Raw genomic sequence first — 22,742 nt, 5'->3', positions numbered from 1 at the left:
CGCTGCTATGAACACTCACGCACAGGTTTTTGTGTAGACCTATGTTTTCCATTCTTCTGGGTGTACACCTGGAAGGGGACTGCTAGGTCACCTGGGAACTTTGTGCTTAATGTTTAAAGGAGCCACCAAGCTCTTTCCCGCAGCCTGTAGTCACTCAAAATTCCCACCAGCACACAGGGGTAGTCTGGGAGGTTTTGGAGACAAGGATTACAGTTTGTTCGTCCTCATATCCTTGATCTTCAGTAGGTACTCAAAAACTCACTTTTCTCCTCTTCTTCCCTCACGTCCCTCTGTGGTTGGACCACTTCCTTTGCCCTAAAGGAGGAATACTGTTTTTCTGACTAGAAACTCACTTTTCTCCTCTTCTTCCCTAAAAAGTACTGACGCTTGGTGACACTGACAAGTTTACATACTCTTTCTTGTTTTAACTACATAAAAACAAATAAAAATGAACTATGAACCGATGGCCATGTTTGGGAGTTGAGCTCTTTCAGTGGCCAATGTTTTTTTAGAAAAATGTTCTATATTAAGGACACATTGTGGGAACACTACTGGCTGTGGACACTATCCCACATCCCTGTGTTCTAAGGATAGCTAACAAGCGGAGTGTGTCCCAGACGGGCACAAGGGGCTCATGGGCTCACTCGACCCCACAGAAACCAGAGGGGAAGACTAATTTTACCATGCTGTATTTAGACAGTTTGAAATTCATTTGAACAAGAAAGTTCCTAGAGCTGTTTGGGGTTGTGGGGTTTTTTTTTTTTTTTTGGTCAATATTTAAATAGTAAATTTTTTTTTTAAGCTTGCCCTAGATACCAACTATTTATCTAACACACAATTCCAAAGTTGCCAAATCCAACACCAGCCTGAAGGGGACAGCCAAAATCCATATGTTTATCAGAAAGAAAAGGTCTCTAAACATGTCCTATCTACATTATAATTTTATCTTGATCACAATACCATTGTAAGTTACAGTGAACAAAGTCATTATTTCAAGCAAGATATATGATGCATAGTATTACCTATTACCAGCTTGACTCTATGAAGAGAGCCTTTCAGAACTTGGAAAATGCTTTTGGAAACATCTGACTGGTAGATGTAACTTTTTACAGGGTCCTTCTGAGGAGTTTCTCATTTTAAAAAGTGGTACAGGTTTTGTCAAAAAGTTAAACACATAGTTATCACATGGCCCACCAACTCCACTCCTAGACAAATGCCCAAAAGAATTAAAAACATAGTAAAAAAAAAAATGTGTACATGAATGTTCACAGTAGCACGACTCTCAAGAGTCGAAAGGTGGAAACGGCCCAAATGTCTATCACCCGATGAACAGATAAACAAAATGTGGTCTATCCATACAACAGAATCTTTTTCAGCCATAAAAGAATGAAGCTCCAATATATGCTGCAACATGGAGGAAACCTGAAAACATACTAAGGGAAAGAAGCCAGATACAAAAGGTCACATATTGTATGGACCATTCATATAAGATACCCAGATCAGGCCAATGCATAGAGACAGAGAGATTAGTGATTGTCAGGTGCTGGGAGGAGGCAGGGATGGTCAATGACTGCTCATGGACACAGGGCTTTCTTTTTGGGTGCTAAAAATGTGATGGTTGTGCATCACTGTGAATGTACTAAATGCCATTGAATTATTAACTTTAAGATGGTTAATTTTGTTAATTTTATGTTATATAAATTTCACATCAATTTTAAAAACTGAACAGAGCATCAGGAAACTGTAGGATAAAAGCAAGGGGAGGGGTGAGACTTTACAAAGTTCTAGATACGGCACAAGAAGCCCATCGTAGGCCAGTGTCAGAGGAAGTTTATGAAATCAATCAAGACAGCACTACCAGGCCTGGAGTTTAGACTGGGAGGCAGGTTAGGTTTAGATAAATCCCAAGTCCCCCACCCAAGGATTTTTCAGACAATCTGACAAAGACTAACATAAGAAATGTGGCCCCCGCCCCCAGAGTCCAGGCACTGGACTAGCAGCTCCTGATTCCCAGGTGAACTGAATACCTGACGTGTGAAAAAACATTTTCCTTTATCAACAAAAGGTGGAAAGAGGGAATTCAAGTATTGCATTCATGGTCTTGAATCTCTCAACATCTACTCAGAAAGATGAATGCACCTTTGCCCCTCAATACAAAATCACCAGTATCAGTGGCCATATCCTCACTTCACTTTACTTTTCTGCGCTGCCCCACCACTACAGGACACCGTCCGGCTTCTTGTCTACTCATTTTTATGGTCTCCCTTACTGTGATCACACTGTGCTTCACACCCATAGCCTGGGAGAGGCTAAGATCGGGGCTCCAAGAAATACATATAAAGCACAGGTGAGTGCCAAAAATGAGTTCTCTCTAGATATGAGGGAAGTCTGCATCTGACTTCTTCCTGGAATCACAGTGGGGGCCGCTGAGCTCCTGCTGCTAGCACATGCTAGGCATGCAGTTTCGTCATTATAGGGCTCGTGCTCCCACTGTGCTCCCACTTCTCACACCTGATTATGGGAGAACACTGATTACATGGGTTTCAGTGCTGATGAAGACACATTTGGGAGGTGCCTGGGTGGCTCAGTTAAGCATCCAACTTCGGCTCAGGTCGTGATCTCATTGTTCATGAGTTTGAGCCTGCACTGGGGCTCTGTGCTGACAGCAGACGGCCCACAGGAGATCCTCCTTCCCCCTCTCTCTGTGCCCCTCCCCCACTTGTTCTCTCTCACTCACGCATTCTCTCTCAAAAAAAAAAAAGTAATAACAACATGTTTGGGAGGAAGTAGGGCAAAAGCCAACATTTGCTAAATACCTACCATGTGCCAAGTGCTCTTACATGCATTATCTCATTTAATCTCCTCATTTAACTGAAACCCTTCAGATTAGGCAACTTGATCCCCCCAAGAGAAAACCAATACTCAGGTTGCCATTTATTAAGTAACTACATATTAATTACTTTAAAAATCAGGAGCACCCGGGTGACTCAGTCAGTTAAGCGTCAGACTTCAGCTCAGGTCATGATCTCGCAGTTCGCGGGTTCGAGCCCCGCATCAGGCTCTGTGCTGACAGCTCAGAGCCTGGAGCCTGCTTCGAATTCTGTGTCTCCCTCTCTCTCTGCCCCTCCCCTGCTCACACTCTGTCTCTCTCACTCTCTCTCAAAAATAAACATTAAAAAAAATTTTTTTTTAATTAAGATCTGACAATACATATTCCTAAGAAACGAAACCACTTTAATTTTTAATCTAAAAGAACAGCCTTACCAAACTGCAAGGCCAATGAGTTGGCAGATGTGTCCACATAACCTGTGCAGTGGGGAGCAGAGCACAGACCCGGCTGAGTACCCACTGGGCAGTGTGGCACCTGGCCAGCCCCTTCAGGAAGAACAAATCTCCCCCGAATAAACAACAACAAGTAGCTAGCATTGCTCAGTGCCAGACTACTAAAATTCCTGAGATGAAAATCTATGCATACCTTCAGCTTAAACAAAAGATGAAGACATGTAGCCTATTATTCCTTGGCAGGTATATTAAAAAACACACAAAAATCTCTATACAGTCACTCTTACCATAATTCCCATTTTCTATTTCCACATGCTCAAAAGAAATACTTGGGTCTTGTGGAAAACATGCTCTGTTTACAAAGACGCAAATTTGATTCAAATCTCCCTTTCTCCTCCCCTTTAAGAAATGTGCTAAAAATAACTGTCATAACATCTTACTTATCCTGAATTCAGTACCTAGCAACTTATTCAGAATATATAGCTGACAACCAAAAAATTTCACGGAGACCTAGTTCTTAGTCCTTTTAATCAAACTGTATCTGTGGGGTTAATAAGCTTGGTTATTTGGGTTTATGTAATAAAGTAAAAAACAGAAGCAAAGCTGTTACCGAAAGGCATACTACACTAATGGCTACATAAACTGACAGTAAGGAAGCAAGCAAAAAAATTATTTTAAAACATAGGAACTAGAAAAATAGAGCAATCTCAGTTTATCTAAAATAAAGCAAAAATCCCTATTTTTATAGGGAAATTGCTATATCACTAAAAGCTGAATAACAGGTAATAAAAATACATCATCAAGAAAATTAAGTTTTATTTGACATATTTCATTTTATCAAGGTAAGAAAGTATTTTTATACATTTCAGAAATGTAAAACCAAATGTTCAATCAGGTTTAAAGAGGAGAAGTCTGATTGACCAAAGGGGAAAATCCTCAGCTCTTCGGAAAAACCCGACCATCCAGAAAGACTTGCTCTGATACCTATATCTAACAACATGCCCAACAAGGCTGGTTTCATATTCAACCATATGCTTCCCGTAAAGCTGTCTGCTAGGGATCTGGATAGGAGGAAAGGAAAGGATCAGAGAATTTAATATTTTATCAGCCTGGATCAAGCTTAGAAAGGAGGATGGCTGTTTTAAAACAAAACTGTGTGAAACATTTATATTAAATTACAATTCAGCATCCAATCTCATCTAATTATGCCTTCCAGGAAAACTTATAAACATCAGTGAAAATAGAAAGACTTAATTTGGTCAAGGTATGTTATTAAATAATAAGAGATTTTTTTTAATCCTCTCAACTCATTTTCAAACAATCAGCCTATCAGTTTCAAAACAGAAGAGTTTTTCTACCAACTGATGAATGGACAAATACAATATGGTCTACCCACATGGTAGAATATTCCAGGACCATGAAAATGCTGACAAACACTAACACCTGCTACAGGGCTGCATATTGTAGGATTCATTCATACGGTATGCACACAATGAGCCAATCTACAGACACAGGAGGGAGAAGACTGGCTGTCAGGGGCCAGTGGGGTTTAGTGGAAGTGGGGAGTGAATGCTGAAGAGCATAGCGTTTCTTTTCAGGGTGATAAAAATGTTTTAAAATTGATTGTATTAATGCATAGATCTGTGAATATACTAAGGATCACCGAATTATAGGCTTTAAACGAATACATTGTATGGTATGTGAATTATATCTCAAGAAAAAAAAAGCTGTTATTAAAAAAAGAAAAGAAAAACTTAAAATCACCCACTCTGGTTCACATTCCTCGTTCAGGAAAGTTCCACACACCACTGCAATGCTGCCGAAAGAAACAGAAACCTTAGTGCAAACTGGAATACCTCCAGGGGAGTATATGGAATTGGAAATTTAATAGCAACTAAATAAAGTAACATCATGACTGGGGCCATTAAAGCAAACATTTCCATGTGAACTTCAAATGGCAGAGGGACAAAGTTGGTATCTTAGAATCATAGGCTCTGAAAGTGCTCATGATCACAGTTTTCTTTGAAGAGCCAGACAGAACACAGAGTTAATGAAGTTATTCTGGCCGTGAAATGTATGTCAGAGACAAAAAAAAGAAATTTTCTGTTTGTATGGTCGTTGTAAGAGTTCTGACCTTCTGCAGTTACTTACACACTGAGTCAGTCACTTCAGTCCTAGAAAACATGTGACTCCAACAGGCTGTGAATAACACTTTCTCTAAGAGAAGCTACAGTTTCACAAGGTGGGTCTTTGTTGGGGTGAAATTCTCTCTCAGGTCGGATGACATATGTACCCAAGGACAACACTGTCTGTCAGGACAAAGTAGAGTGTTTTTCCTTTTCCAGTTTGTTTCACCAGCCACAGACATCACAGCAAATATTATATTACTTTCCGTGAGCTGCTTTGCTATTCTTAAGAAAGGATAAGAAAACCATTCAAAATCTTTTATAAATCCCTTATAATTAAATCTAGGGGTTTTCTTTTATCACTGGTGGCTTCTAATTTCTAATTACAAGGTCTAAGGTAGACATTTTCCAGGTACATTAATTTTTGGACTACTAGACTCATGCTATACAAGCAGTAAATATATAGGATTCTGGTGCACTAAATAAACAGTCAGCAGGTCAAGGAACTCACCATCAGGAGCAAGTGAGTCTTTTATTAATGGAATAATCAGTAAGAACATTATTAAATTCAATATTTGCACCGTTCTACTAGTGGAAAAACTTACCAAAACACTGAAGTTAATTTTATTGGCAACTAACCTTCCAATCTCTCTCCAGAATAATGTTCAAACAGGAATTAAAGCATATTTTTAAAAAATTTAATAACTTCACATTTTCTCCAAGCCATTTCAAAAGGGTTTCTCAAATTTTCACAATCAAGTGGGGTTCCTCTAATGATGATATTCTGCTTTCTGTTTGTTATATAAGTAATGTGATTCAAAAAAACCACATGTAAATTATACTCCTGTAACTCAACTTTATATGTAAAGCAAGTAAAGAATCCTCTAGAAAATGAAGACTCTCACACCTGCCCTGCAATTTAGCGGTTCTGTAAATGTGAGTTTCCATATGCTAGATTTGTCTAAATGAGGGCTCATAGTTTCAACGAATGGATGAAGAAGAAACGTCTTCGAATTAAGAATGAGTACTATTTCCCAATCATGTGAGAAGCTGAGGTTCTCTGAGCGAATGGTGGGGTTCTAGTTCAAATTTCATGTTTGACAAATATGAGGAAACAGAACAAGAAAGTATTTAGTTAGTGGAGAAAAATATCTTAAGACGAAAAGTTAATTCCCCCCAATTTTAGACAGCTCATTCACAAAACAAAAATTAACATTAATGACCATAAGAAGCATTTTCTCATGGGGAAAAGAACTTAGTATGAAATTACAGAATACAATGCAATCCACACTTTGAATGTTAACACTCAATAGGGTAAAACTCACTGAACCAATGAGCAATAGACTATCTTACTTAAAATGTCAAAGCCTTAATGGTTTATTGTACTTTAATATCCATATACAAGAAAATAAATCACATGTATATGGGTTTTCTTCCTCTCTACAAACTAAATGGCAAAAAGCTGAAGTTAATATTTCCCAAACAATTCAAACATGAATATAAAATGATTCAAAAGCTGCTTTCAGTAGCACATTTTTCTGTGGAAGGAAAAAAAAATGAATTTAATAGCATTACATAAAAATCCTGGAAATTATGCACAAAGACTGTCCTGGAGCTTTGCCAAAAGAAGGATATGGTGGTTTTTCATGTGCATACATGATAATCAAATAAGAATTATAAACAGCTACAGTATTATTAAAGATAAATACACTTCTTGAAATCTCCATTTTAAAAAGCTTAAAAATGATTGCTTAAACTAAGCCATTCAACCCCACATTTCCTGGGCCCTAAATAAACACTGGGGTTTCAGTGACCTGAGTTCCTGCCCTACGGCCCAGCTGCCCTACCCAGCAGCCTTGCTGCCAGCACCCTGGAGCCCTCAGTCCTGAGGCTGTCTGCTCTCCCAGCACCCTGGGTCACATTCCCAGGCCCTGCCCTGTGCATGGGCAGCTCTCCCTCTGTCTCCTTGCCTAGGTCCTTTCAAGACTCTACCTGTGCCTCTATTTCATAAACCACTCAACCATTCCTTAAAAAGCAGTCACTGCCTTCCCTCTACATTCTGGTCTGTTCTGTGTGGATGTCTGGGGTTTCGCACACAAGAGAGTGCCCACATGCAGAGCGTAAGTAGTTATAGTTTTCATTCATTCATTCATTCATTCATTCATTCATTGTCAGTCAATAACAAATATTATTGAGCATCTACTATACGCCAGGCTATGTTCCCAGGGCTAGGAATACAGCAGAAAATAAAACATCTCACGGTTCATGAGTTCGACCCCCGCGTCAGGCTCTGTGCTGACAGCTCAGAGCCTGGAGCTTGCTTCAGATTCTGTGTCTCCCTCTCTTTCTGCACCATCCCCTCGCACTCTCTCTCTGTCTCTCAAAAATAAATAAACATCTAGAAAAAAAATTTTTTAAAGAAAAAAATAAAACATGGGGAAAATCCTGCTCTCAACACATTCTAGTGGGATGAAAACAGATCATAAATAAATAAATAAATAAATAAATAAATAAATAAGTCAGTCAGTCAGTCAGTCAAATACACATAATGCAAGATAGGGGAATGGCAGGGCAGTAACTCCAGGAAGCACTATTCAGAACAAGGTTCCAGGGCGCCTGGGTGGCTCAGTTGGTTAAGTGTCAGACTTTGACTCAGGTCATGAGCTCATGGTTCATGAGTTCAAGCCCCTCATCAGGCTCTGTGTGGACAGCTCAGAGCCCAGAACCCGCTTTGGATTCTGTGTCTCCCTCTCTCTCTGCCCTCCCCTACTTGTGCTCTCTTTCTGTCAAAAATAAATAAACATTTTAAAAAATGTTTTTTAAAAGAACAAGGTTCCCATGAAGGGAATGCCTAGAGTTGGGCCTTCTGTAACCTTCCACAGCTGTGCTGGGGGCTGGAGCTTGCTGGGCTGGGGGCACTCTTCAGTTTGCAAACAGTCTACCTTTCGGTTTAGGATTCCTTTATCTCTACTTATCCACATTCACAGGCACCTGATCCTCGACAGGCATTTAGTGGGAGGATATAGTACAAAGAAATGCTGCATTGGTGTATAATTCTCAATTGTGAGAATGCAAATTAAAGCTTCCAAAGAGCTTGAGGCAGCACGAACCATTTCTTCTTCAGTGCTGTTTCTTCATATAAACACATATATACTATTAATTTTCTTTTCAAAAAAGGAGAGGGAAAACGTTAGCTCAGTCTGTCAGAATAAACCTGTAAGACACATGAATTAATGAGATTTCAGCACCTATAATTTCTCTACTCCTTAAAAATGTTACTAAATGTGTAAGAAAGCTATCAAAGACTACTGGGTCGTATGAAAAGGACTCAGAGGCAACTCGAAGGGGCTCCCATGGGCCCAAGATGGGACAATTTGAGCATCAAAAATAATGATCTCTACAACAGAGTGAAATATACCAAAAAAGCTACAACCTAAAAATGTATAGGGAATCTTGAAATAAGCCATTGGTCACCTTTGGAAGATGTTAAGAAACCAACTCAGTCTGAAAACTCCATCATGGGAAAGAAGGAAGCAAATAAAATATAAACCAGTAAACATACGCAGTTCCCACGATATGAAGATTTCGTGGCAGTTAAGATAACAACGTACATGGGAACACTGGGAACTGGGAAGGGCCACACAAAGGTACAGTTGTTTTTCTGCCGTTGCTCCCGCTAAGAAAATTGCCCCCACTTTCACCAGCTAACGTATGTAATCTCTGCTGAGCGTCACCAGGTGCCAAATACTTTTTTCAACATCATTGTCTCTGTCACTGCTCACCACAACCCTACCAAGTGGACACTAGTGTTTTTCAATACAGCCCTTTGGGTCACAACACCGGCTCCACCACTTGGCAGCTCGTTCTAGCTGTGTGGCTACCCCACATTACTTCATCTCTCTGTGCTTCGGCTCCCTCACCCACACAACGGAAATGTAAGTGTCCGGACTTCTCAGCCCCATTCGTAACTCGATAAGTAAGTCCAGTGTATATCTGCTCAGGTGATAATTTGATTAACGTCTACTTTCCCTTTTAGGCTGTGTGCCCGGAGAGAGCAGAGGGCTCTATCTGCAGAACCTGGTCCAGGAACTCAATTGATATTTACTGAATAACTACATGAGTTTATAGTAGAATATGGGAGACCTGAATAACCTCCAGTTCAAACTTCAGCCAGTATCTCCAGAGTCACACAGCTGAAGATTTCCCCATAATTCCTCAACTATCAAGGGCCACATCATCTTAAGTACCCCTAAACTCTGGGGACCAGAAGCAGCCCAAGAACAACACTGCCTGAACGCCCTGGGGTTTTCAGTAGCGAAGTTGCCAAACTTGGCAGCTACAGTTTAACGAGGGCAAGCTATCAGTGTTTTGTATTTTGGACACTTGCCCTTTTGAATTCAAGAAACCGACACAATCCCAGTCCCTCGTGTGTTTTGGATTTCAGTACCAAATTACACAAGATGTGCACCAAACAGAGTGTAGGAAAAAAGAAACACCCTTGAGTACAGTATAAAATGTGACTCACGCAGGCAGAGGAGTTGGTTATTATTTCCTGAACGGTTGTTGTGATTGTGTGAGAGTCACTGTGCTAACAAGTGCTTTCCTTGAATCAGCTCCTTTGATTCTCCCAATAACCCTCCGACAGAGGTAGCAGCATTCCTGCAAATTGGGAGTCCCTACATAGCTTGCCCAAGGTTCCTCAGTTCAGAAATCACAAAACTGAGAACTGAATGCAAAAAGGTCAGAAACCAAAATCTACACAGTCACCCAGTACACTATACTGCCAAAGGGTAAGGAAGCCCCACAAAAAAAGCTGAAAGACCAAAAACAAAGTCGATGGTCTTCATCGTGAGCCCTAAAATACCAGCAACAAAAATGTGTCAGAGTCACAGAGGATTTTTTCGAGAAAAACATCAAGGTATGAACTAAAGTCATTTGGTCCTCTCACAATAAACGTGCCACGTTTACCACAATTCCAGTCTGAGTGGTTGCACACGCATGAGAACACGTGTTTGGGTAGCACGTACAAAATCCTCAGGTTTCCTATCTTACAGCTTAGGGAAGCAGTTCCCAAAGTGTTTCTGCACACCCCCAGAGGTCTCTGAAACCTTTGCAGGGCACCTGTGGGGTCAAAACTATTCCCATAACAAAACCAGTACTTCATTTGCCTTTTTCAGTGTTGGCACTGGCACCGATGGCACAAAAGCAATTGTGGGTGAAACCGTGGGGACTCAAGGCAGCCGTTCCAGACCGTGCATGGTGCCAGTGTGTTCTTTACTACCACGCACTCGAACAAGGGGGGAAAAAACACTCGGTTTCACCTAAGAAGGTCCTTTGATGATGCAGTAAAAATGCAGAATTGTGTTAAATCTCAACCTTGCAGGACTGACAAAACGGGACGCACGGCCACAGCACCGCACACCGCACACAGCGGCACACACAAGTGCAACGGCGTCAAAAAGGGCACCCTGCAGCTGCCTGGGCTGCTTTCTGGATGGAACATCATTTCTAGTTGACCTACAAACTGTGGTCACTCAGACTAGCGTATCTAGCAGACTGTTCCTGAAAAATGAACAAAATGAGTCTGTCGCTTCAAGGAAAACGGCTGACAGTATTTGCTGCTGGTGACAAAATTCAAACTTTCAAGTGAAAACGAGGACTAGAAAGCTCCTCTCTGACACTGGGAAGTCAGCACCTTCCCGTATTTAAAGACTTTGCCTAGGCCAACATTTGGAAGACCTGAGTAACTCAAGAAACCAATATTTTCCAAATGACCAATGCATTATGTTACAAAATCATACCTGGGTAAATATTCATTCCAAAATAAGTGGGGTCTCGGGGCACCTGGCTAGCTCAGTCAGTAGAACGTGTGACTCTCAATCTCAGGGTCGTGAGGTCAAGCCCCACGTTGGGTGTAGAGCCTACTTAAAAAAAGAAAAAAAAGGGGTGCCTGGGTGGCTCAGTCGGTTGAGCGTCTGACTTCAGCTCAGGTCACAATCTCGTGGTCCATGAGTTCGAGCCCTGGGTCGGGCTCTGGGCTGATGGCTTGAAGCCTGGAGCCTGCTTCCGATTCTGTGTCTCCCTCTCTCTCTGCCCCTCCCCCGTTCATGCTCTGTCTCTCTCTGTCTCAAAAATAAACGTAAAAAAAAAAAATTTTTAAAAAAAAATGAGGTTTTAAGAGCACACCAAAAACCTGACCAATAGGATTTCAGATTCCATTTTGTAACTAACCTTTAAGATACAACCACTTATTGGGTGTTGGTGCAGAGTCAAAGAAAAATATCCACAATTACCTAAAAAGGCTATTAAAATCTTCCTCTGTTACCCAAATAGGTATCTCCGTGAAGTCAGACTTTCTACACTTTCTCCAACTTACTGCAAACCAATGCTAAAGTAGTTAAGAAAATCCAGCTGATGCACTTAAAAATGGTTAAACTGGTAAATTTTTAATGTGTATTTTAACAGTTTTTTTTTTTACGTCAGCAGTTTCTTATTAACCTGGACATTTCTTTTTCTTTTTAATTTTTTTTAATGTTTATTTATTTTTGAGACAGAGACAGACCATGAACAGGGGAGGGGCAGATAGAGAGGGAGACACAGAATCGGAAGCAGGCTCCAGGCTCCGAGCTGTCAGCACAGAGCCTGACGTGGGGCTTGAACTCACGGACCGTGAGACCATGGCCCGAACCAAAGTCGGATGCTTAACAGACTGAGCCACCCAGGCGCCCCTAACCTAGACATTTCTTAATGGCAAAAATGTAAAACTACCACTGTTCTCACCAAATTTCTCTGACTTTGAAAATAGAGTTAAATTGTTGGATCACTATAATGTATGTCCCAAAGTAAAAAAACACGGTACGTGAACTATACTGAAATTTAAAATAAAATTTTTTAATAGTTCTATTTTTGAACATGTAATTTTTTTTTAAGTTTACTTATTTAGAGACAGACAGAGTAGGACGAGAGTCACTATGCACTATGCTAACAAGTCCTTTCCTTGAATTGCTCAGGGGGCAGAGAGAGGACAAAGGGAGAATCCCAAGCAGGTTTCCCGCATTCAGTGCACAGAGCCCAACATGTGGCTCAAACTCGCAAAACCATGAGAACACAACGTAAACCACAATCAAGAGTCGAACACTTAACCGACTGAGCCACCCAGGAGACCTGAACTACAACTGGTTTTATAAGAATGTTATTTATATTAACATACGATGGGTATAATGGATTATTGTTTTGAATTAAGGGAAGATTCTCTTAAACATCTCAGTTTGTTTCAATTTCTAATATGATAAATATCAATAAGGCACATAAACAAGCCCTCTTTAGTTTCTACAGTAATTTTTAGGGGTGTAGAGGGGTCCTGCAACCAAACGATGGGCTGACAGAGAGGCTCATAAGGTGGTTACAGCAGATCCTGCTCATCGCAGTCCCAGAACCCACCCCCCTAGCAAAGCTGCTCCTGTCCCTCACTCCCTTTCAGGTTCTGCTACTGCCACTATCAGCACCAGTCTTTGGGGGACTGACCTTCCAGCCTATTCTAAGGACATAAGCTCTCTCCTTACCTCAGCAGAGCATGCGGGGCATTCTCTTACGAGCATAATACAGCAAATGTTGGAGAAAACAACAAAAACCTGATTTACAAGACCAACCAAGTTTTACAAAGTACAATTTCGCTAAAGCTGACCCAAGGTTGGCCACAGGTTGGCTTGGCTGGTACAGTCTACCAGGGCATGAATAAGACTGACGAATGTCATGGCCTTATCCAGCCTTCCTAGGGGAAGACCACCCTTGCCCTTGGCCCATTCCTCTGTCTGTGGTAGTCCCAGTGAATCTGGGAGGCACTCGGTTCCCTCACCTCCTGCATTAACATCTTAGCCTGGCGAGTCTAGAACTCACGTGGCAGTGCCCTTCCTTTTTGAAAAATTCTCACCTCCTTATAAAATTCCCTCCAAGGATGCTAGTTCCTGCTGGGGAAGAAAGGTCTTTAAGTGTCTCATACGCAAAGTACAAATGATGCCATGAGTCACATGGATGAGGACCTCTCAGTCTGGCTCTTTTCATGGTCAGCAGACTCTTACCACCACCAGGAGAGGGGACCTGTGGAATTCTAATGATTAATGATCACTGTCTTATAAAAATCCCAACAGAAATACTGATACTGAACTCACCAACCAAAAGAGGAAAATTTAGGCACATGCACACATGATAGGAAATTCACTGTTTTCTTTCACTGCTATAATTATTCTTCCACAGAAAAATACACAGGTGACCTTGACCAGTAGGTAGAAACACAATCATTATTTGAACCAGGCTGGCTAGTAGAGAACTCTGAAGTTTCTTCACTTATGCTATTTGCTTGTTTTTAATTTTCCCCTTAGTTAATTCTATCTGAAAAGATTACCCCCTCCTTCCTTCTTCATTCCACCTACCATTCACCAAACCATATCCTTAACTTTCTTTGCCAGAGGCTAATTCTGTTCAAAAGCTGGTCCTCAGAATTCACAGCTGTGTGCTCTTTGCTGGAATGAACAAAATTTGGCCTGAAGGAGCCTGAATAAATTGTCACCAGGGGCTGCCTGAGCATCAACTCCACAGGTGTTGGTTGCCCCCAATCCTGGATGTCAAGCCAAATTTTCTGCTCCATCTTATCTCTGCCACTTGCTATCCAAGAGCCTATGGTTCAACGCACACAAGACAGCCCGCTCCAGGGTGCAGGTGAGCACAGGCTTTCTCGTGGACGTGGCTTAAGAGTAGGCACTGAGCTGTCAGCTCCAGGCTAGCTCTACAAGTGGCAAGGGTGCGAGCTGAGGTGGGAACAAGCTGTCCAAGCTGTCAGGCAAAACAAGCAGTGCACCTGAGCAAGCAAACTGCACCTAACACTGGCACCTGGCTCTTACATGCCAGTGGGCAGGGAGCTAGGGGCCCAGACTGCCAGTTTGGGCTAGCCGTGGGCAAAGGCTAAAAGCAGAGTGCCTCAGCGCCACCCCTCCCCCATCAATTTGAGGAATGGCCCCAGCAGGAGGCCAGACAAGAACTCTTCAAAGTGCTACCTATTAGCACTTGGGGAAGGTCTTGGTCACTGGCGCCAGTGGGGAATTATCTGCTTGAATGCTCATCAACAGATCTCTCCCCCAGCTGCTCCATGAGCCTCAAAAGTTGGCTTGGGAGGAAAGTCTTGTTTTATTTCTGCATCTAACAATGTGAAAGCTACCGGACACTCCCTTTGTAAAAACATGATCTGTCAATCTAGAGGACTGAGCACCCTGTTTTATCTTCCTAATATTTAAGAAGGGAAAATTAGACATTGTAGACATCTTCTGACAGTTTCACCTTCTGTATTTATGATTCTCTATGACAGGAAAAAACAGCAGTTCCAGATAATCAATCCTCCTCATTCTTTTGGCTCGTGGCCCTCGTTAGAACAGAACAGCCAGCACCCCTTTGGGCCCAGTGGTTTGTCCCAGATGGTGTGAAAGGATGCATCTTCCTGTCACTTTGTACCACACTATTTCATCTTGTCTTTAATAATAACTGTCTCTCACTTTTGGGGTCATTTCCAAAATCCTATCTTTCAACCTTCTCTCTCAGTGACTGGCCACCCTGTCTAAAAGTACACACACACACACACACACACACACACACACACCCCATTTCCTCCTTTTCGCTTTATGTGTTTTCCTTAAAACTTAACACGAAAGAAATGTTTTACTTATTTGCTTACTGTCTGACTGCCCCGTTAGAACAGAAGCACCAGGAGGGCAGGAATTTTTGTCTGTTTTGTTCACTGCTGTATCCCCAGCACCGAGAACTGTGCCCAGCACAAAATAACTTCTTTGTTGAATGAATGAACACGCCAGGGATTCCTGGCCTGTTTCATATTCTACAACTCAATTTTTCATTCTCCATTCATTCCACAGAAACTTCAAAGGTCTCACTCATTTCTGACTCCAAACAGTCCCCAGGTCAACTCCAAAAACCTGAAAGGCCACTTCCCATTCAAATAATCCAGACTCTCATCTCCTAAATTGTCTGTTTAAAATGTTCTACCAAGTTCATCCTATTACTGAACATATCTGTTCACCACCTCCACTGCCACTGTCGCTACCTTGGTTAAGGCTACTATCCACCCTGCCTGGGACTTACTGAAACAACGCCCTAATCTCCCATCTCATACCTTCCAACCTACATTCCCTAGAACTGAAGGAGTAAGCTTTCTAAACTTGCAAATTAGATCACCTAAACCTCCTACCTAAAGCCTATCAGTGGCTCCCCTTGACCTACAGGATCTTATACACACTCCTTCCCATGTGACCCAAAGCCTTCCTTGTCCTAACGAACTACTGTACTTACAAATGCTCAACCCACCAAGAAACACAATCCTAAGCCTTTGCCCATGCCAATCCCACTCCACCCAATGTTCTTTTATCCACCTGGAGAGCCACCGCTCGGTCTCAAGCCCCACCTCAGTAGGTACACCTCCATGTAGTGCACACTCTATATTTAGAACTGTAAGCTTCCTGAGGTCAGGAACTATCGTGACTCCATCTGTGCATCCACAGCATGGGACATAAGAGCACAAAGAGTTTCAAGGAGTGGATATGCAGAAATAATCAAAGTCCACCCTTCCACAAACCCTTTCAGATAAATTACAGACCAGTAGCTACTTTTCACACTGCTAGTTTTGGAGTGTCCCATTCACCGATGTTCATTTCTACAGAGCCCTCTACTGGGTATTTTTAACCCCATTATAAAAACAGGGGAGCAGAGATAAAGGTTAATGCCCAACATTGTAGAGAAAATATCTGCCACAAACTACAAGACAGGCTAAAAGAAATTGTATTTGGGGTGCCTGGATGGCTCAGTCGGTTAAGCGTCTGACTTTGGCTCAGGTCATGATCTCTCGGCTCACGGGTTCAAGTCCCACCTCGGGCTCTGTGCTGACAGCTCAGAGCCTGGAGCCTGCTTCAAGTGCTGTGTCTCCCCCTCTCTCTGCTCCTCCCCCATTCATGCTCTATGTCTCTCTCTGTCTCTCAAAAATAAATAAAAGTAAAATAAATAAATAAATAAATAAATAAATAAATAAATAAATAAGAAATTGTATTTTATTTATTTTATTTTGTTTAAAAATAGAGGAGAGCATGAACGCAGTCCCCCACTACCACAAATTATGCAGTCAAGTTTCCCACATTTGCGGAAATCGAAGGGGTCAGCACATCCGTAGTGCAATGGGTAAATCTCATCCTGGAAAAACCAACTTCATGATCATGGTATCTCCCCTGTCAGCTAAGTATAGAAATTTTAAATATATAACTTTAACCTCATATATAAAAAAGGTTTTCTACAAACTGTGCTATCTTCTCAATTTAGCACATTTGTACAATGACAGGAGAACACTGCAGCTTCAAAAACAGACAGGAAGTTGTGTAGACATCCTATATTACTGGAGTCCTGTCCACAAAGGTTTCCAAAATGAGCTGAATAAAACAAAAATCATGGTCTCAGGGAAACAGTTAGAGGAGGGAATACCATATGAAAATATCACTGTTTTAACTAAGCCTTCCATCTTTCCCTACCTCCCATCCAGGAGTAAAACTTTTCCCTATCAGTGTACAGAAATTGAAAGAAAAAAATTAATTTACCAAATTTACACTATTTGAAGTTAAAAAAAATTCAAGAAACCCATTCTACCATTTTTTGAGACCCTTGACTTATAAATTGAAAATAAAATTACCCATAAATTAACAAAAACGAGTACTGCCAAAAAGTCAAAGACTTGGCGGCTTCCAGACATACTTAATGATGACATCTGTTTTTATTTTTGATATTTAAGTAATAACACTGTTCAAACTACCACTTACAAAACTGCTATCGTTTTCATAATGTTGTACAGCACAACTCCATTCCCTGGAATGTGTCCCACAGCCCCTGAGGACAGAGCCTGCAACACTCAGACCCTAAAGATGTCCAAGCGTCGAGCAGGGATTACATCCACACTGCACTCCACCGGCATCTTTAGACTCTGAGAGCAGGAATCCCTCTCCTACAGGGAAAGACAACTGCCATGGCAGAATCTCTCAGGTAAACTGTGAAAAGTAGGGTCTAATCTCATCAGTGTAGGTAGCATTGAGAGCTCTCTAGACAAGAGGGAATCATCAGGTGAAAATATTTCTCTAATATACCGATAAATTCTTCAACTCCTACAAAATTAATAGAATAAAGAAAAGTCAGAAGGATAAAGCACTCTTGCCAGTTTACAAGGGAATGACATGGAGAACTCTAATCACAAGCAGAGAAAGAAAACCACCTACTGTCTCTGATTGACACTATTGCTTCTCCCATCTCTGACTTGAGCTGTTACATCTCCCAAGGACTCTTTCCTGGAGCTTTTTACTGCATGATCACGCAACGTGTGGGCATCACAACACAAGAAGCTTTACACATACTTCCAAAATACAGGTTGTCCACAGCCCAGAGATCTTAGTAAAACATAAAGACTGTTTAAAAAAGGGAGGTGGGGGCGTCTGGGTGGCTCAGTCGGCTAAGCGTCCGACTTCAGCTCAGGTCACGATCTCGCGGTCTGTGAGTTCGAGCCCCGTGTCAGGCTCTGTGCTGACCGCTCAGAGCCTGGAGCCTGTTGCGGATTCTGTGTCTCCCTCTCTCTCTGACCCTCCCCCGTTCATGCTCTGTCTCTCTCTGTCTCAAAAATAAATAAACGTTAAAAAAAATTTTTTTTAATAAAATTAAATTAAAAAATAAAATAAAATAAAATAAAATAAAATAAAATAAAATAAATAAAAAAGGGAGGTGGATGTGGGAGTTAGGTGTTTCGAATCCTCACTTTCGGTCCCACTTGCTTATAAATCACTTCCCAGGTGTAAACTAAATTTTTGTCCTATGTGAAGATAATAAAAATTAAAAAGCCCACTGAAAATAACAAGAATAACAGTACAAGCTTCAGACAGAGACAGGGACCAAGTACAAATCGGGAGGGGTTGGGGATGGCAGGGTTCTAAACACTGCTCTGGGTGTATTTCTAAAATGCTGTGGTCTATATGGTAAGACAAACACCATGATCAAAATGAAAGTTGAAGGCTGAAAATACATTTTTTAAAATGAGACTAAGGCAAAAGCAGTGTGCACTTGGGGGGGTATATAATTCTATCTAATTCTCAAGAGTCATGCAGGGCTAGGCCAACTTCCTTATTCCAGCAAGGTGAGGCCTCAAGGCGAGAAAGGTTTTATTCTTCACATCTTACACGTTTTGAAGGGACTGGGAGGCAATCAATGAACATAGACGATCTATTAAAGTACTTCCAAGTTCGGTCTGCTGAAGGGCTCAGAGAGCCTCTTACACTCACAGGACCTGCCCGCACAATTTCAGAAACAGTAACAGCTGACTGGCAGGATACCCATTTCCAAAGTTGTCCTTCCTCCTAAAGGTCTCATCTAGGTCAGCACTGCCACAGTGTGAACAGATCTGTGATATTTGACTCACCAGAGGAAAAGTCTCACCAGCCCTGAGATGCCCCCATGGTGAGGTGTCCTGAGACAACTGATCTGCCTCCAGATACTGACACTAGAAAAAGATTGTTTGGTTTTTATTTTCCCCAACACAAACAGGACCGGGGAGGAAGAGGACAAGGGAAAGAAATGCACATACCTTTCAACTGATCAGCAACAACGCTCTGGCCAAGCCGTTCAGTCACTCTCCCGTCTTCCATTTCGTACCGATCATCTAGGTATTTTGCAGTGGCCTCAGAAATGTGAACCTTGCCAGCAACTCCCAGCTGCTCCATGAGATTGGCCAAGTTCACATCATTGGACCACACATCGAATTTGAACCTCCTCATGCCCAAAATGCCACACAAGACGGTCCCCGTGTGAACCCCGACACGCATGTTCACCATCTCTTTCTTCTCCTGGCAGAACTGCTCGATGGCTCTGATCATGCCCAAGCCCATCTCAATGCAGCAGTAGGCATGGTCAGACCGGGGCTCTGGACACCCTGCCACGCAATAGTAGCAGTCTCCCAGGGTGCTGATTTTCTCACACTTGGTCTCTTCACACAACCGGTCAAAGCGACCGAACAGATCGTTGAGGAGACCCACCAGGGCGTGAGCGGACTTATTGGCACTCATCTTGGTGAAGCCCACGATATCTGCAAATAAAATACTGACTTCATCGATCTGCTGCATTTTAAAAGGGCGGAACGCTATAGGGGCTTTCTGTATGGAAGACTTTTTCTTCCTGTTCTTGGGGCTGGAGGTGGCGTGCCTTTTGACAGAATTCTCGCTCTCCTCATCCCCCTGTTTCATCAAGTCATCAGCTATGATTCTTGGCATCACAGAATGAATCATCCTCTCTTTCAGAGCTTTTTCCACTTCCAGATCCTTTCCGTGCATAATTGACTGTCCCACCTTGAGAAAGGTGCTCCTGGATCTCACCTGGGACATGATAAAGAGGTGGATCCCAATGGCGTGAATGCAGACGTGGAGCAGGGCTCTGCTCAGCAGCTCCCAGTGTGGGGCCCCTGCTTCGGGTGGGGGAAAGCAGTCTTTGTCTCGGAAGTGATAGCCAAAGGTCTCAAAGAGAACAGAATAGGCCACTCCCAAACACAAGCTCAAGTACAAAGGTAAGTGCATGACGGTGTAGAGCAAAAAGAGCACTTCAATGCACATGGAAAAGCTCCCCACTTGAGACAAACAAGTGTCTGTGGGCTTGGTGGCGAGGGTGTGATTGGAGCTGTCAACACGTCCTGAGAGAGGCGTCAGAACCTGAAACTGGGCAGCCAGGGTCAGGGCAAACACCAGGAGGGTGAGAACCAGAGAGGTCCACACGTAATGCCGGGCATACACCTTGGTGAAGGTAAACAGAAAAAAGCCCCCACACACGACGAGGAAGCACAGAGCAGGGGCTACCATGACAATCAGTCGGGACCGCATGTGGACCCCAAAATAGATGCTCCACAGAAGGCAGGCGAAGCCGATGTAGAAGAGCGCATACCGGAAGCGGCGCTGGGTCTGCGGGAAGCAGCGCTCCATGCAAGCCTCCTCCAGGTTCACCGAGTCGAACTTGGGGTCCCACCACCGGCTGGAGGCCCTCTCGAACAGCTGGGGCAGCTTCTTCTGCCTGCGCAGGCGGCCTCCAGCGCCCACTCTCCGGGGGACGCCCGCCGAGTCCCCAGAGCTGCTACAGCTGGAGGAGATGCTGTACTTGCAGTGCTTGGGGTGGCTGTTGGAGGACAGCTGCTTGGGGTTGATTTTGACCCTCACGCTGTTGCTGTCTCCGCTGGAGTCACAGCTCACCTCCGTGCTGTGGTGCTGCAGCAGCTGCTGGTGGGGCGGGGAAGCCATGTTGCCGAGCGCTCAGGACCTTCCCGGCCGGGGTCACTGGTACCTGTCGGCGAGACGACCAGAGTTACACCGGCATTTATCCCTACACAGGCGCACACTCCCCTGAAGGCCACGAGCTCTGCCAGCGTGCTCGGTGGTGGCCCCGGCGGTCTCCTCGGAGAGGCACCATATGCTCACAAAAACTGCGGCTAACGTCTAACCCGGGCTCGCACCGTCCCGCCCCGAGGCCGCCCGCAACACTCGGGGAGGACCCGGCAGCCCCGGGCCGACGGGGCGGCGGCGCCCCCCGAGCCCCCCGCGCCGCCCGCCCCGCGCACTCGCCTGCTCCGACCGCCGCGGCCCCGGACGCAAGTCCTGCCGAGCCCTCTCACGCCGCCGGCCGCTCTCGCCCGCGCCGCTCTCCCGCCGGCGGCGGCGGCGGCGGGCCCCTCATGCCGCGCGGCGCGGCGCCTCCCCTGCGTCAAAGGCCGGCGGCCCCGCGGGAGGCTGCGGGCCGGCTGCGAGCCCGCGGCGCTGCGGCCGTCCCCCGTCGGCGCGGCCCGTCTAGCGGGGCCTGCTCCCGGCCTCCGGGGCCGGCCCAGCGGGCGGGGATGCCCAGCGCCCCAGAGACGCCGGGCGCCGAGCGCAGGGCGCGGCGGGCGCGGGCCCCTCAGCCGGCCGCCCTGCGCGGCGCTGCGGCAGAGCCCGCTCCTGCGACGCCGAGCCGGGACGCCCGCCCGCCCACGCCCGGGGCGGCCTCCCGAACTAGCGACGCCGCCGCGGCCGCGGCCGCAGCCGTGCCCCGCGCTGCCGCTGCCTCATGTCGGAAGAGCCGCCACAGCCACAGCCGCCGCCGCCTCTGCCGCGGCCGCCACCATCTCCGGCCCCCTCCCCCTCCCGCTGTCACTGACAGACTCGCGCCCGCGCCGCCCCTCGCCCCGCCGCAGCGCGCACGCGCGGCCCTCGCACGCCGCCGCCGCCGCCGCCGCCGCCGGGCTCAGGGCACGCGCACGGTGCGCGCGCCTGGCCGGCGGGGCTTACAAGGCGGGGGCGGGGCGGGCGCGCTGAGGCTCCGCCCTCCAAGTCCTCCGCCCTCCGCCCCGGGGACGACGCCGTGTCCGCGGGCTCTCCAGGGCTGCGGGACGTGCGGGGGCTGCGGAGGCGACGGGGTTCTGCTGCACCCGTTTTCCTCCCGGCTTGGGACCCCAGGTCCGCTGGACGAAAACTAGGGGCTCCTGCTAGTTAAGGAACGGCCGGGGTGCGACGTTTAGGAAATCAAAATGTTCGCCTCTCCGTCAGCACACCCTTTTGTATAAACGCAAGTTCGCAACTATGGCATTTGCCGAAAAGGAGGTACCCCTTCCTCTCTAAGCAATAAGCACGGGCCCCGGGGGCACTAGCCCCTCCTTTAGCTTGCTTTCCCGCAACCACTGCAGTCTGAACCCCAGGCTCTGGTGCTGGGGGAAGGGGGTTTCGGGCCTCAAGGGGGGGCCACCAACGGCTCGCTCTTCCAGCCCCAGAGACTTTCCTTTCCCCTGCTTGGGTCCTCTCCCCATCCTCAGCAACAACTGCTTTTACCCTCCCACAAATGAAACTTTCAAAGGAGTCAGCTAGCTACCCAAAGCGCAGAACTATGGTGGCCTCCATGAATATTACCGGCAAAGTGTAAATACAGTCCTGTACTCCCTAGGGCACCAGTCCTGCCCGCCCCCCACACTTAGTACCTGCTGTCAATCACAAGGGTTTCTCCTCCTTCCTTCCCTCACTTTCCAGGCCCAGCCCAGGGCCCACGCCAGGTTTCACAGTTGATTTAGAAAATAAAATGTGGTCTGTTCACATAATGGAATATTACTCATCCATAAAAAAGAATGAAGTACTGATCCATGCAGCAACCTGGATGAAATTTGAAAACATGATACTAAGTGAAGAAAAACCAGTCAGGAAAGACTGCATATTGCATGATAGCATTTCCATGAAATGCCCAGAATAGGCGAATCCATAG

At 44.9% G+C, this 22,742-nt stretch overlaps 1 protein-coding gene and 1 non-coding gene across 2 annotated transcripts in view; both read right to left on the bottom strand.

Annotated features, from left to right (window-relative positions):
• Positions 1-21,208, bottom strand: part of ADCY9 (adenylate cyclase 9) — a 121,905-nt gene extending 100,697 nt beyond the window's left edge. Inside the window, exons 1-2 of the mRNA XM_043560712.1 lie at positions 21,083-21,208; positions 19,069-20,804 (exon numbers count right to left, since the gene is read on the bottom strand). Of these exons, the coding sequence (XP_043416647.1) occupies positions 19,069-20,761 (1,693 nt within the window). The 5' untranslated portion in view covers positions 20,762-20,804; positions 21,083-21,208. The remainder of the gene's footprint in view (positions 1-19,068; positions 20,805-21,082) is intronic.
• On the bottom strand, positions 16,536-16,699 carry LOC122472090. Its single transcript, XR_006294345.1, has one exon. It is a non-coding gene; the product is annotated as a U1 spliceosomal RNA (small nuclear RNA).
• Positions 21,209-22,742: the final 1,534 nt, after the last annotated feature.

Source organism: Prionailurus bengalensis, chromosome E3 (assembly GCF_016509475.1).
Source record: "Prionailurus bengalensis isolate Pbe53 chromosome E3, Fcat_Pben_1.1_paternal_pri, whole genome shotgun sequence".
Lineage (NCBI taxonomy): Eukaryota > Metazoa > Chordata > Mammalia > Carnivora > Felidae > Prionailurus > Prionailurus bengalensis.
This window is presented reverse-complemented; position numbering and strand designations above follow the sequence as displayed.